The following is a 13214-nucleotide window of genomic DNA, read 5'->3' as shown; positions in this document are numbered from 1 at the left end:
CTACGTTGGGGCGGGGGGATCAAAAATATGCAAATGAGCAGATAAAGCAAGTCGCATCATGACAAACCCTACAGGGAAGACAGTGGGGTGCACATGGGCTGGGGTGCTGCTGCACTCTGGGAAGGTACCCTTATGCTGAGACCCCTAGGGTGGCCACGGGTCCAGTGGGGATGTGGCGGCTAGAAGGGAGGGGAGGGGAGGGCAGTGCCCAGACAGGTGAGCGGTTGGTGGGGCGGCCTTGGGGGTCAGGCTGTGGTCTCTGCTGACCTGAGCTCAGCAGCCAGAAGCTGCTGGCCCCCGGATGGCTTCTCTGTGGGACATTTGAAGAACTAGGGAGGGCAGTTGACCTGAGATGGACCCTGGTTGTGACAGGAAGGTCACAGATGGGGTTCTGTGGGGACCGGCTGGTGTGCTCACGTGACTTGGTTGGTGTTCATGGAGCAGAGCAGGTAGAGCAGTTGGCAGGCCTGGTGGGGGGACCTCAGCAGGGGCTCCGTCTCAGCTGCAGGGCGTGAGGCTTTCCCAGCCACCCATCGCTGCCTGGCCTGCACTCAGCAGTGCACCTGACCTCCAGTGCCCAGGCCTTCTAGACCCAGGCAGACCTGGATTTTAATAAAACTCCCACTCGGAACAGTCTGTGGGGGCCCTGTGGCTGATGCTCCCCTTCTCCAGAAGCAGTTGCTGAGGCGGGACGTAGGGTACAAGACGCCTCTTAGGGAAGGGTGGCGGAAGTCACAGGGTTGGGTGAGGGAGAGCTGGGCTGCAATGTGGGCCCCATGGAGGCCTGCGGCGCGCCCACTCCCACCTCCCCTTTGAATGGCTTTAATCTGAGTACGGGAGCTGTGCCCATAAAGGGCTCCACAACCTGTTCCCTTGCTGAGTGGGCTTTTTAAAAGTGAAAAACAGTATTTATGTCAAAATTAAAGAAAAATTGGAGGGGGGCTATTCATAGTTTTGCCAGTATAACAGAGTACGCTGCGCGTGTGTCTTCTCTCAGCTCTTGAGCACTCACACCGTTGACCATCGGGGGTCGTGTCCTCTGCTTGAAGTCACGGAGCCCGGCTCTGGGAGCCCAGGCCCTGTCACTCCACTGCCCCCCAATGTCGTGAGTGTGTCCATGCTCACAGTTGGCCATTTGCTCTTTCCTCGAATTCCCCCAGGTCGTCTGGGTCCCCTGTGATGGTCTGTGGCGGCCATGGGGTGGGGTGGGGTGGCTGGACCGGGTGGCGGAGACGAAGCTGCCCAAGGTTGTCTGCTCCTTGGGCATCACACCCCATTTCTGCATCTCCTCGGTCACTGTGTGCCCAGATTCGCCACGTGGTTCTTCCAGAGGGTGCACTGTCTCGACGCGTGAGCCCCCCTTTCTCCTGCATCGGCCATGGAGGGCCCCCAATATGCACCCGGGCCTGGCCACGCCCTGGGGGTAGCGTGGGCTGCCATTTGCTTCATCCAGAGGCTTTGCTGAGCAGTTTGTGAATACCTCACTGCCTTGAGGGCTGAGCGCGGGAACCTGTCGAGGTAGCCCGCAGTCCTGGGGGCGTGGCCAGAGCTCTCAGCTGAATCAGTCACTGAGCAGCAGCGACCACTTCCCACGCAGCTGTTGGGTAACAAACGCTTCCTGCCGTGTGGGCTCAACAGCAGCCTGTTTCTTCATCAAATCCGCCTGTGGGCTTGGCAGTGGCATCTCCCCGTTGCCATCTCATGGGTCCGGTGGCTGCCTGGAGCAGAGGCGCCCGGGTGGGTCCTTTGTGCTTCAGAGGACACTATCAAAGTGAAATGATGATCCACAGAATGGGAGAAATATTTGCAAGTCACATATCTGATAAGGAACTCGTATCTAGAATATACAAAGAACTCTTACAACTTGTTAATTAAAAGGCAACCCAATTTAAAAGTGGGTGGGACTTCCCTGGGGGCGCAGTGGTTAAGAATCCACCAGCCAATGCAGGGGACACGGGTTCGATCCCTGGTCTGGGAAGATCCCACATGCCACAGAGCAACTAAGCCCATGCACCACAACTACTGAGCTTGCGTTCCAGAGCCTGTGAGCCACAACTACTGAGTCCACGTGCCACAACCACTGAAGTTTGCACACCTAGAGCCCGTGCTCTGCAACGAAGAGTAGCACCCGCTCGCCACAACTAGAGAAGCGCACGTGCAGCAATGAAGACCTAATGCAGCCAAAAATAAATAAATAAATATAAATAAATAAAAATGGGCAAAGGGTCTGAATAGACATTTCTCCAAAGAAGACATACAAACAGCCAATAAGCACAAGAAAAGATGCTCCACACTGTTACCCATCAGGGAAATGCAGATCCAAGTGCCCTGAGATGCCCCTTCACCCTGCTGCAGTGGGCTAGGGCCCAGGCCTGTGTCTGTTTAGGACTTGTTTGGTTAGGGCTGCCCCCTCCAGGAGGGTTGGCAGAGCTGTGCCCACCACGAGATCTCTGGGAAAGCCCTGACCGATTCATTGTCAGCTTGTGCTCTGCTCTGGGCGGTCCTCTGTCCTCTGGGCCACCAGCTCATGTGTGGGACCCCCAGAGCCTCTGAGGAGTGGGCAGGTGTGAAGGGACTGACCCTCCTGCACAGGCTGTGTGCCCTTCTGTAGGCGCGTGTGAGTGATCGGGGCCAGGACCCGGCATCACAAGGGCAGGTGGCCACAGCGCAGAGCTGCCCACCTGCTTGCAGCCCTGCTCCCCTCTGGGCACATAAAATGCCCCCCACCCCCCAGCCTCTCCACGCAGACCCCAGCCAGGCTCCTGTCAGGCTTTACTTGTGTGGTTTTATAAAGTGAGAACTCGATGTTTTTCTCGGCTTAGGAACCTTGGTTACGCACTTCAAAGTCTGTACCGTGTGGCGTGAAGAGTGCTGTGCCTTTGGGGCCAGAGTCAGCGGGACAGATGGGCCTCTCTCCATGGTGTGGAGCCCATTGATTTGAGTAGGTCAAGCCCTCTGCCAGCCGTGTGCGTCACAGATACTGTTGTTCACGTTTGGAAAGAGGGGTGAACCCATCACCATGTCGCCCCACGGCCACCACATGGCAGGAGTGCCTATGCTTGGCGTGCCCTCCAGGGCGCTCACGCATTCCGCAGCAGGCTCCCTGGGGAGGAGAGTGGGGCGAGAGGAAGTGGGTAGGAATGGGCGCAAGAGTGTGGCCGTTTGGACAGGGCGCCCGGGAGGCCTCTCTAAGCAAAGACCCGACAGTCGAGGGCCCAGCGAGGAGCTATCAGGGAGAGGCCTCCAGGTGGACACACAGCCAACATGCATGCTCCGGATGGGGCTCAGCCCGCAGCCTGTGTGACTAGCCGGACAGGAGGGGAGGGCCAGGAGGCGGCAGAGCTCAGGAGGGCCGGTTAGGTGGGAAGGAGTCGTGGGGTGTCTTTCTGAGTGAGGTTAAAGTGTGGCAAGGCTCAGGGGAGGGGGGGACGCGTGTGTGAGACTCGGGCGGCTGTGGGGAGAGCCAGTGGGGTGGCCGTGGGAGCCCAGCAGGTCGCAATGGCACCATCCAACCGCTGATCTGAAGAGCCGTTAACGAAGGAGACAGGGGCCTGGGCCGGGTGGGCAGTGCAGGCCTGGGTCAGCCGCAGTGCCCCTGGAGTGTTTGCCCTTTGGCGGCCAACCCTTGGCAACCCCTCAGGGAGGGAACTTGGGAGAGAAGCTCTCTGGCCTCACCCCCACCCCAGCCTCCTACCTCCCAGTGCTGCCTCCCACCTCCCAGTGCTGCCTCCCTTCAGCGCTCAGCAGTGGGAGGGCAGAACAGGGGCAGTGGCAGGGCCAGCTCCTGGGAGAAGGTGTGGGAAGGGCAGGGAGCTCTCCCCAAGGCGCCGTGTGTGTACACAGTTGCTTTCCTGTCTGCGTTCCTGGGGTTCTCCAGCTGATGCTAGGTGTGGCCTGATGGCCACCGCCATCCTCCAAGTGGGCAGTGGAGGCCCAGAGAGGCGGTCCAGCTCTCCGAGGCTGCCAAGCACTTCCACAAAGATCCATGTGCACCACCCCGCACCTGCGTGTAGCTCTGCGAGCAGACCCGGACCTCTGAATGCCTGTCCAGGAGACCAGCGGGGGATGTTTTCCACAGAACAACCTCATGCTCTGGCCTCCCCGGCTCCTGAGTGCTCAAGCAGTCCTTTCCTGGGCTCCCTGGTGTGCTGAGCCATGGGTGGGTGGCTGCTCTGCCCCCTCCAGTGCCCTGGGCTCCCCCCTCCCCAGTGTGTGTTTCAGTCTCTTTCTTGCCTCTGGGCCTTAGTCTGTCCCCTCGGCTTGATGGGCTGCATTTCCTTCAAGCTCAAACTCTGTCCATCTTCCTTTGATGGTTCTTTTTTTTTTTTTTTTTTTTTTGGCTGCAGCCGGTCTTAGTTGCTGCACGCAGGCTTTCTCTAGTTGCAGTTAGTGGGGTCTACTCTTCATTGCGGTGCACGGGCTTCTCAATGCAGTGGCTTCCCTTGTTGTGGAGCACGGGCTCTAGGTGTGTGGGCTTCAGTAGTTGTGGCACGCAGGCTCTAGAGTGCAGGCTCAGTAGTTGTGGCGCACAGGCTTAGTTGCTCCATGGCATGTGGGACCTTCCTGGACCAAGGATCAAACCCGTGTCCCCTGCATTGGCAGGTGGATTCTTAACCACTGCGCCACTAAGGAAGTCTCCTTCCTTTTATTCTTTTCTCAAATATCTGTCCCACCTTTCTATGGACCCCCTACTGATCTAGACCCTGAGGAGCCATCAGTGAAGAGGTCAGTCTGTCCCTGCCCTCGGGGCTGACAGACAGCGGGGCGGTGGACGAGGCTGTTTGAGGGCTGTGGGGGTGAGTGGGGCGGCACGTGGGTTTGGAGGTCAGAAGACGAGATGGGCTGGGCCTGCTCTGAGGGAGGGGCGCCTTCAAGCAGAGGAGAGCCCCTCACCAGGACCCCTGCCCTTGAGCCGGTGAGGGGCTCCAGCCCGGCGAGTGGGGCCAGGTCACATGAGGCCTGAGAGGGGTCGCCTGCGTCCCTGGGGTAGCGCGGTGCCGAGCACAAGGCAGAGGCAGAGGCAGGTCTGCGACATGACCCCCATCCCACCTAACCCGCGCGGGGCCTAGGGAAGATCCCGGCCTTGGGGTTCCGGCCTGGGCCAAATGCAGGCTCTGCTCTGCCCTTACTGGCTCTGGACCTCAGGCAGCGCCGGAGGCCGCTCTCCTTGGCAGTTCCACGTGGTGAGGGTAACAGTCACGTGCTCTGCCTGGGAGGCACACGTCGCTGCAGGTATGCGGGCAGGTCAGGTGCCCCCGCTGGCCTGTTGCCTGTCCGTTCCCCACGGGTCTCCTTGTCCCCATCAGCTCCATCTGGGGCCTCGGATGTGAACCTTGATAAGGTCTCCTGAGCCATTGGTCAGTTCCGTCTGGCCCACCTGGGGGCTGCCCAGAGCCTGCTGTCTGCCGAGTCTGTGGGAGGCTGACAGGCCCGCAGTTGGGCCCACGCTGTCTGTGCTCTGCTGGGAAGGCATGCTCTCCAGTCCATGAGAAGTCCCCAGAGAAGGCCTGGCTTCTCACCGTGCCCTGGGTTCCACCAAGAGGCACCACTGCCCAGAGAGCAGCGGCCTGAGCACTGCACAGAGCACCCCACCCCCGTCCCAACAAGCACGCATCCCCGGCGTCCTGCAGAGCCCCAGGTCTCCCAGGCTCACGGTGGCAGCCGACACCCTGACAAGTCAGGCTTGACCGTTTGGGCCAGTGGGGGCATCCCCTGGCAGAAGGTGGGGTGCTGGGTCCGTGCAGCAGCTTGTGAAGTTGTCAGGGTGTGGCGTCCCTGTCTGTGCCCTCCTCAGGCAGTCTGAGGCCACAGTCTCCTAGGTCAGCTGTATTAGGCAGGAAACCAGTTCCTGAAACGCACCCCACAGCCAGATGATCAAAGCCGGCGGCCGGGGCCGCTGGGCGCTGCGGGATGGATGTCTGCAGGAGCTGCTGCTTTGCCCACGCAGCCTGGAAGGAGGGGACTGCCTCCCTTCTCCGTGGGCGCCCAGAGTTGCCCACACACTCACTTCCAACCTACTTCTTGCTTCCCCAGAACCTCCAGTGGGCCCGCGATGTGTTGCTAGGTAGCAGTATCCCGTGGCAACAGCTGCAGCACATGCCGGCACAGGGGCTCTTCTGCGAGAGGAACAAGACCAATTTCTTCAACGTGAGTAGTCTGCCTTGTTGATTTCCGCGGCTGCTGGCTGCCAGCGCTTTTCATGGAAGGAGGTGTGGGAATGGACCCCAGCGTGGGCGTTCCCAGGACACGGGATGGCAGCGGCCTCAGAGGGCAGGCTGGGTGGCACAGTTGAGAGTGCGCCAGACTCGGGAGTGAGGCCCTGCTTGCCGAGCGACTTCTGGCAGGTCGCTGCCCGCTCTGGGCACCGGTTTGCCAGCTATGGGGAGAGGCCTGGACGAGCTCGGTGGTTCTCTGGGGCCGCGGTGGGCAGTGGTGAGAGGGGCTCTAGGCCCGTGCCCTGCTTCCCCTTGGGGTCCTGGGCACCTGGAGATTCTGATTGGAGGCTGGTCTGCTGCTGAAAAAAAATGAGTGTGGCCAGTGCTGGGTCTTCAGTGCGCTTCCAGCTCTGATGTTCCATGCGAGGTAGAGACCCACCCTCAGACAAGACATGGCCCATCCCTGAGGCCCCGTAGAGCCCACATCTGCCCCTCCTGGCCAACCCGCCTGGCCTGGGCCTCCCGCATTTGCTCTGCCCTGCACAGAGACCACTGGCCCCTCACTCTGCTCCACCTATGGGTCCTCACCCATCCTCCTCACCTGTCCTCAGCTGGGTGGCTTTGGCATGTCACATGGATCCTCAGAGCTTTGGTTTCTTCTGTATTTTCCTTGCTTCCCTTTCACATCTAGAGAAGCCGAAGGGCAGGATTGGCCTGGACAGGAGCCGAGGGGGTCTTGAAGGGTCTGGAGGGATGTGGCAGAGGCTGGTTCTTGAGCCATATGGGCAGAGTGAGGTCCCTGCTGAGAGCCGGCCGGGTGGTAGGTGTCTGGATTCATGGCTTTTCTCCTCTCCCAGGCTTGAGCAGGGGCTGGGCAGGGGCACTGAGCCTGGGAGCCCTGCTCCTGCCAGCCCTCTCCCTATGGGTATTTTATAGACAAGTGGTAGATCAGTCTGCATGGTACCAAGGGGTTTGCTGTGAAAGAGATGCTCCCTCCCACCCAGATGCCCAGGCCACAGCCACTGTCCCTCATCCTGCCCGCTTTGGAGCCCACGCCCGGAGACGCACACAAGGGCAAAGTGCACGTGCTCCTGCCCCTGGTTTTTCTTCACTTAAGCGTGTGTCTTGGAGGGTGTTTTTTGTTTGTTTGTTTGTTTGCGGTATGCGGGCCTCTCACTGTTGTGGCCTCTCCTGTTGAGGAACACAGGCTCCGGACGCGCAGGCTCAGCGGCCATGGCTCACAGGCCCAGCCGCTCCGCGGCATGTGGGATCCTCCCGTACCGGGGCACAAACCCGTGTCCCCTGCATCGGCAGGCGGACTCTCAACCACTGCGCCACCAGGGAAGCCCTTGGAGGGTGTTTTTGAACTTGCTGTTCTTTTTAATAGCTGCCTGGTCCTCCCATGTGGATGTCCAAGGTTTACTAACCACCCCTATTGATGGACGTTTAGGTTGTTTCCAGTCTTCCACTGTTGCAGACAATGCTGGTATATATGTCTTTGCACACGCGTCGGGGGTCCACTCCTAGAATACACTCTGAGAGACAATTCCTGGGGCAAGGGGTTTGTGGGGCCTTGAAGTTTTAGCAGATGCTACCCTCCGATCCAGCTCCTCCCCAGCCTTGGACTTACTGACTTTCTCTATTATTAAATGGTTTTATGTTTGCTTTTCAGTGGGTGAAAAACACTTGCGTTCTTTGTGAGTGGGACTGTGATGTCATGTAAGCAGTTTTAATTTTTTCTGTGTAGTTTCTACTCAGGTTCATTTTCCTATTGGATTATTGGCCCTTTTGTTATTGATTTATAAGAACTCTTTCTATATTAATGAAAGGGGCCCTTCTTCAGTGTTCTGCAAAACTTTCTTCTGCAGTTGCTGAACCAGAGTGAGAGTCAGGCAGGTGGCTTGGTTCCCCTGAACTCCTGCTTGCTCTCCTTACACGTGGGCCTGAAGAGTGACTGAGGACCCAGTTAGATAAGGGGAAGTGCCTCACTTGGGAGCTGGTGCATGGTTGGTGCTCCGGGAAAGTTTCCCTCTGCCCCCCGCCCCCCCCCCCCCCCCCCCCGCCCCGTGGTGCTTTGCCCTTAAAGCCTGTGCAGTAATGTTGCAAGAAGGGACCCAACCCCCCTTTCTTCCTTCCGGGTCAGGCACCAGCCTTCCTAACAGCGGAGTTTAGGAGGCCAGCCCCTCAGATGCCAGCTCCCCGCAGCTCCTCCCATGGTTTCCAGAGCCTTCCAGAAATGAGTCCCACAGGCTGAACGGGACGTTTTGCACAGTTTTGCCTCTTCTGGGTCAGCTTTTGTTTCTTTGTGTATCGCAGTGAAAGGTTAACCTCTGGGCAGAGGGCAGACAGGTGATGGCACCCCCTTTTATGCAGCACCCGAGGGACAGGCACTCAGGCTGGCTGGTGACAGCACGGCCCCTGCTGAACCACCCACTCTGGCCTTGCCATTGCTGCGGCTGGACCTTCGGGGTGGACGTGTCTTCCAGCCACAGCTCGCTCCCAGCGCCTCAGGGAGTGCTGGCCCTGCACGCATTTGTGGGACAGATCTTAGCAGGAGGGATGCCTCCTGCCTTGTTTACGAGGAGTGTTCAGGGCAGCCCTCGGCTGACTGCTGCCCTGGCCAATGTGCTGGGCTGACAGCTGGGCTGGGGGTCAGGACGAGCAGGCTGGCTCTTCTCCCTTCCAGTGCTGGGGTTACTGCCCGGGCCTGGGGTGGGGGCGGGGCAGGGACTGGCCCTGTGAGCAGGTGTGGGGAGGTGAGGGCAGGGCCATCCAAACCCCCACCACCCTGGGCGGTGCCGTCATCCTCAGGGCCTGGGCTAGGAGACCTGCCTCTTAACTTTTACTGGCGATTTCTGAAAATCATGTGAGCCACATTGTCATTGGGCCACATTGTCATTGCAAACGGTTCAGACGCACAGCAAAGCCCACACCCTTGGTCTCCCACCCCAGGCCTCCTGCCCTCCTTAGAGGTACCTCTGTGAGCGGCCGGCTACTCCCTTTTCTCAAGTGTACGTGTACCAAATCAGACAAGTTTGTCATTCTGCTTTAAAAAATATGCCTGCGTGTATATGTGTATGGGGGGGGGTGCTTTTTGGTAACTTGGGCTTTTTCGCCGACACTAAGTCTTGGGGACATTCCTTGTAAGAGATGCAGGCCGCCTGTGGCTGTTTGTCCTCTGGGTCCCGAGGAGGTGCTCGCTGCGGGTCTGTGGACCGTCTCCCTGACAGCCCGTCTCCAAGCACGTCCTCCTGGTGCGGCCAGCACCGGCTGCCGTGGGCCCTGCCGCAGGACACTCGCGGGCTTGCCCCTTTGTGCTTGCCCGGTCGTGCAGGCCTCTGTAGCGTGCTGTGGGGCACAGGGAGAGAGCGGGACCCTCAAGGAGTCCGGTTGACTGGAGGCAGGGCTCCCACGGGTAGTGGGTGCTGCTTGGCCAGGGAGGGGGCCAGAGGGAGGCTGGGGCTGAGGCTGCGCCGGCCGGGGCTTCTCGGGGAGCATGAGGGGCCGGGCAGAGGGCTGGGTGCACAGGGGACCGGTGGCCTGGGCCCTGCGGCAGAGGCCTGGTGCACAGCGGCCCAGCCATGCGGTGGGACGAGCATCTGAGGGAGAGCAACGAACTTGGCGCATCTCCATCACCCCCCCGCCCCAAAGACTTGACTGAGGTACTGGTTCCCACCCACCCCTTCTCTGCCGTGGAAAATCCCGTCTGTGGGCCATGTGCCGGGCAGGCTGGATCCTGGCCCTGGGCTTGAGTCCGGAGTGGCCGCAGCCCCACCCAAGGGCCCCACACCCCGCCCTCTCCCGACAGGCAGAACGGTCTGGCCTTTGCCAGAACAGGGCCGGGAGTTGTTGGACATTGCTGGTTGAAGTCCTGCGGCCCTCCCCGCCCTGGCACGGCTTGGCCTGGGCCCTGGGGAGGGACGGGCAGAAGGCGTGTGGCCACATGACTCAGCGGTGCCTCCTCAGGACGACTCTGCAGGGAGCTGGGACCCCATGGAGGACACAGAGGCCTAGGTGGGAGGCAGCGAAGCGGGGCTGGACCTGGGGGTGGGAGCCCTCTGAGCCAGTGCCAGCCCTGAGGGGGCTGCAGAGAGGGGCTGTCCGTCCCTGGGCAGAGGAGACCAGGAAAGCAGAGGCCACGGGCTTGTTTCTGAGTGCCTGGAAGTTTCCACGGCTTCCTGGGCAGGTGTGTGTGCCCCTGGGTGGGGGGCCCGTGGGGGCTGGAGCTCTGTCCAGGGCAAACTTCTCTCCCACTGGTAGTTGATTCGGAAACGTTCCCATAGTAACCAAACCAGAGATGGCTCTTCCTCCTTCCCCAAAATGTTTGCTGATTTTAGCAAGCAGGTTTTTTTTCTTGTTTCAACCCAGTTTCCAGCCACCGTGAAAGAAGCAAAGGGAGCGAGGGCCTGGCCGGCACTGTTCCTGCTTCCCAGGCTGTGCAGGCGTCGGCGACTGTGGCCTGAGTTTGAGGGAGCGGAGGGGGAGCGCTGGCCTGCGGGGCCTCCACCACGGCTGCTCCCGCCCCATGAAGAGGCCCGCCTCTTCATGGAAAGCAGCCCACGGCTGGCGGTGGCTGGCGGCCCCCAGGGCCGCATCGTCACCGAGAAAAGCACAGACTTTAGGCCCCAGTGGGTTTGGCTCCCAGCCACTCACCCCTTACTCAGCCCACACAGGGCATGGGGTTGCTCATTGGCAGGATGGGCATGATAGGTGGACAGGAGCCCTCGGCACACTCTTGGCCAATCACACAACTCACCCTTACAACAGGAAGTCAGCCTGCTCCGGGCCCTGGGGCTTGTCTGCGGATCCGGTGGTGCTTCAAGAGGGCAGTGCTGGGGACCAGAAGGGACCTGGTTGGAGGGTGGAAGGGCCTGCCCTGGCTTGAGTGGGGCAGCCTGAGATGTGGATGTCGCCATCCCCACCTACCACCTGGGCCCCCTTCTGTGTGTCCTGGCTCTACTGTCAGTGCCTGTGGATGCAGCTGTGTTCCTTCTTGTCACTGCTGCAGATGCCACTGTCTGGCTGTCCCGGGGCGCCTCTACCTGCCCTCTCCCCCGTGGATTGGCGGCTTCAGTTCTTCACTGGTACAGGAGGGCTGCTTCTCCCCAGTGCCAGGGGCTCCACGACGAGCACTCCTTACCCAGTGCTCCCACGCACGCCTAACGGCTCTGCCGATCTGGGCCAGGTGCCTTCCCGCCGGCCACTGCCCTGCCCCTCCGGGCACTCAGAACCGAAGGAGACTCTCATTTTGGCCCACCTGTGGGGTGACCAGGGAGACTGGAGCACCTTCCCACGCCCAGGCCTGTGCCTTTGCCTGGGCTCTGGTGTACTCTCCTCTGCAGCCACCACACACCCTGTGGTTCTGTTTGTCCTGACTCCAAGTTGCTTAAACTGATGGGAGATACAGTCATCAGGAGTCATCTTTGTTTCATTAAGTGTTTGTGCCCTGGAGCCTGGTGGCTCACTGAGGGCCCTGATGTGGGAGGAAGGGCCCCCTGGTTGGGCAGCCAGCTGCCAGACAGCTACCTACCAGAGCTGGGGGAAGGAGAGAAGGTCTCTAAAGCCCCTGGCACCCTGTGCTTCTTGGCAGGAATCCGTCCCACTGATCCTACTCTGACTTGCTACCGGTTGGCTGTGTGACCTGGGGGGTCCCCCAACCCCACCCAGTTGCAGATGCCGGTGTTAGGGAGGGGCAGGTGCAACGGGCCCACCGCCCAGGCCAGGGGCCTCTGAGCCCCAGCTATTGCCCAGCCCCAGGTATGGCCCACTGTGTAGGTCAGGCCTCAGCCAGCACCCTTCCCCCAGGGAGAGAGCCCATGGTGCTGGGCAGGGCCTGGCCTCTAGAGCTCAGTGCGCCTGGGCATCCCTAGGTGGGGGCCTCATCTAGAACAGCATTGCCATTGCCCCCTGATGCACCCCCAGCACAGTGCCCGGCAGGCGGGTGTGCCTGGTAAATGTGAATCCCTCCCGCCCTCTAGAGGTCCCTGGGACGAGGTCAGCTAGGAAGCAGCAGCCCCTAGCGAGGGGGCGCCCAGCCCCGGCCAGGCCCTGGGGTCTGTGCCTGGGACAGCCACCTCCTGTTGCGGGGCCTGACTCGGCCCCTCTTCCCCCGCCCTTCCAGCTCAGCGCCGGGTGGGCCCGTGGGCAGCCCCTGCCTCACTTGCATACACCCATTGACTGAGCCAGTGGTACCGCCCCCGGACGCCAGCCTCAAGTTCAGGGCCTTTGGAGGCTCAACCCAGGGAAGAGGTGTTGGTCTCCACCCAGTTAATTATACGCACCCGCCCCTGGCAGCGGGGCTTTGTGCTGCCTCCTGGCAGTAAACAAGCCACGCGGCGTGTCCCTGTGGGGCATTCCGGCCTGCGGGTGCCCCGGCATGGCTTCTCCAGTGTGGAGTCTGCCCGCCCGCTTGGGCCGGGGCCAAGACAGCCAGGAGAGGAAGCGCCCGCCTGACAGCAGACTGACAGCTTTTCCGAAGTTGGTCCCGCCCACGTCACCTTCCCTCCACTCGGGCCTGGCTGTGGACCCGATCACCTTCCACCTCGGCTCGTCCCTCTGCCCACACCTCGAGGCGAGTGTCGCCTGGGTGTTAGACCAGCTCGTGCCAGGCCCTGGGCCGGTTGACAGCAAGATCCAGGGGCCACAGGCCAACCCACGCAGTGGCTGGATTATTAGTCCCGTTTCACAGAGGCGCCAGTAGGTGAGGTGCCTTGGCCGAGGTCCCACAGCCAGTCTAGGCCGGAGGAGGGATGTGGACCTTGTGCTCTCTGGTGCTGAAGCCGCGGGTGGCAGCCGGCAGTGCCTGTGAGGAGGAAGGGCGGAAGGCCAGCGCTGGCTTCACACTGGGATTGGCCCATTTGGCGATAAGCAGGATGGTGGCCTGGGCAGGGGGCACGGGCATCTAGCCCTGCCCTGGGAGGTGAGGCCGCGTGCCAGGTTGATGGGGGGCCGGGGTCAGTAGTGGCCACGGTGTAGACCAGGGCCTCCCCTGGGCAGCGGGGCCATGTGGACATGGCCTCAAGCGACTGGCTGGCTGGGCCTGGCCACCTCTCTGTGTAG

At 60.9% G+C, this 13214-nt stretch overlaps 1 protein-coding gene and 1 long non-coding RNA gene across 9 annotated transcripts in view; one reads left to right on the top strand and one right to left on the bottom strand.

Annotated features, from left to right (window-relative positions):
* CABIN1 (calcineurin binding protein 1) overlaps positions 1–13214 on the top strand; it is a 98194-nt gene that overhangs the window by 53776 nt on the left and 31204 nt on the right. For all 8 annotated transcript variants that reach the window (XM_027088700.1, XM_027088701.1, XM_027088699.1 and 5 more), the window contains one exon: positions 6034–6147. In XM_027088700.1, coding sequence (XP_026944501.1) covers positions 6034–6147 — 114 coding nt within the window. The remainder of the gene's footprint in view (positions 1–6033; positions 6148–13214) is intronic.
* LOC113610491 (uncharacterized) lies at positions 395–12510 on the bottom strand. Its single transcript, XR_003429104.1, has 3 exons — positions 12437–12510; positions 10912–10987; positions 395–1763 (listed from the first exon to the last, which is right to left on the bottom strand). It is a non-coding gene; the product is annotated as an uncharacterized LOC113610491 (long non-coding RNA).

The sequence above is a fragment of the Aethalodelphis obliquidens genome, unplaced genomic scaffold (genome assembly GCF_003676395.1).
Source record: "Aethalodelphis obliquidens isolate GAN/ISIS:26980383/991018 unplaced genomic scaffold, ASM367639v1 scaffold63, whole genome shotgun sequence".
NCBI lineage: Eukaryota > Metazoa > Chordata > Mammalia > Artiodactyla > Delphinidae > Aethalodelphis > Aethalodelphis obliquidens.
This window is presented reverse-complemented; position numbering and strand designations above follow the sequence as displayed.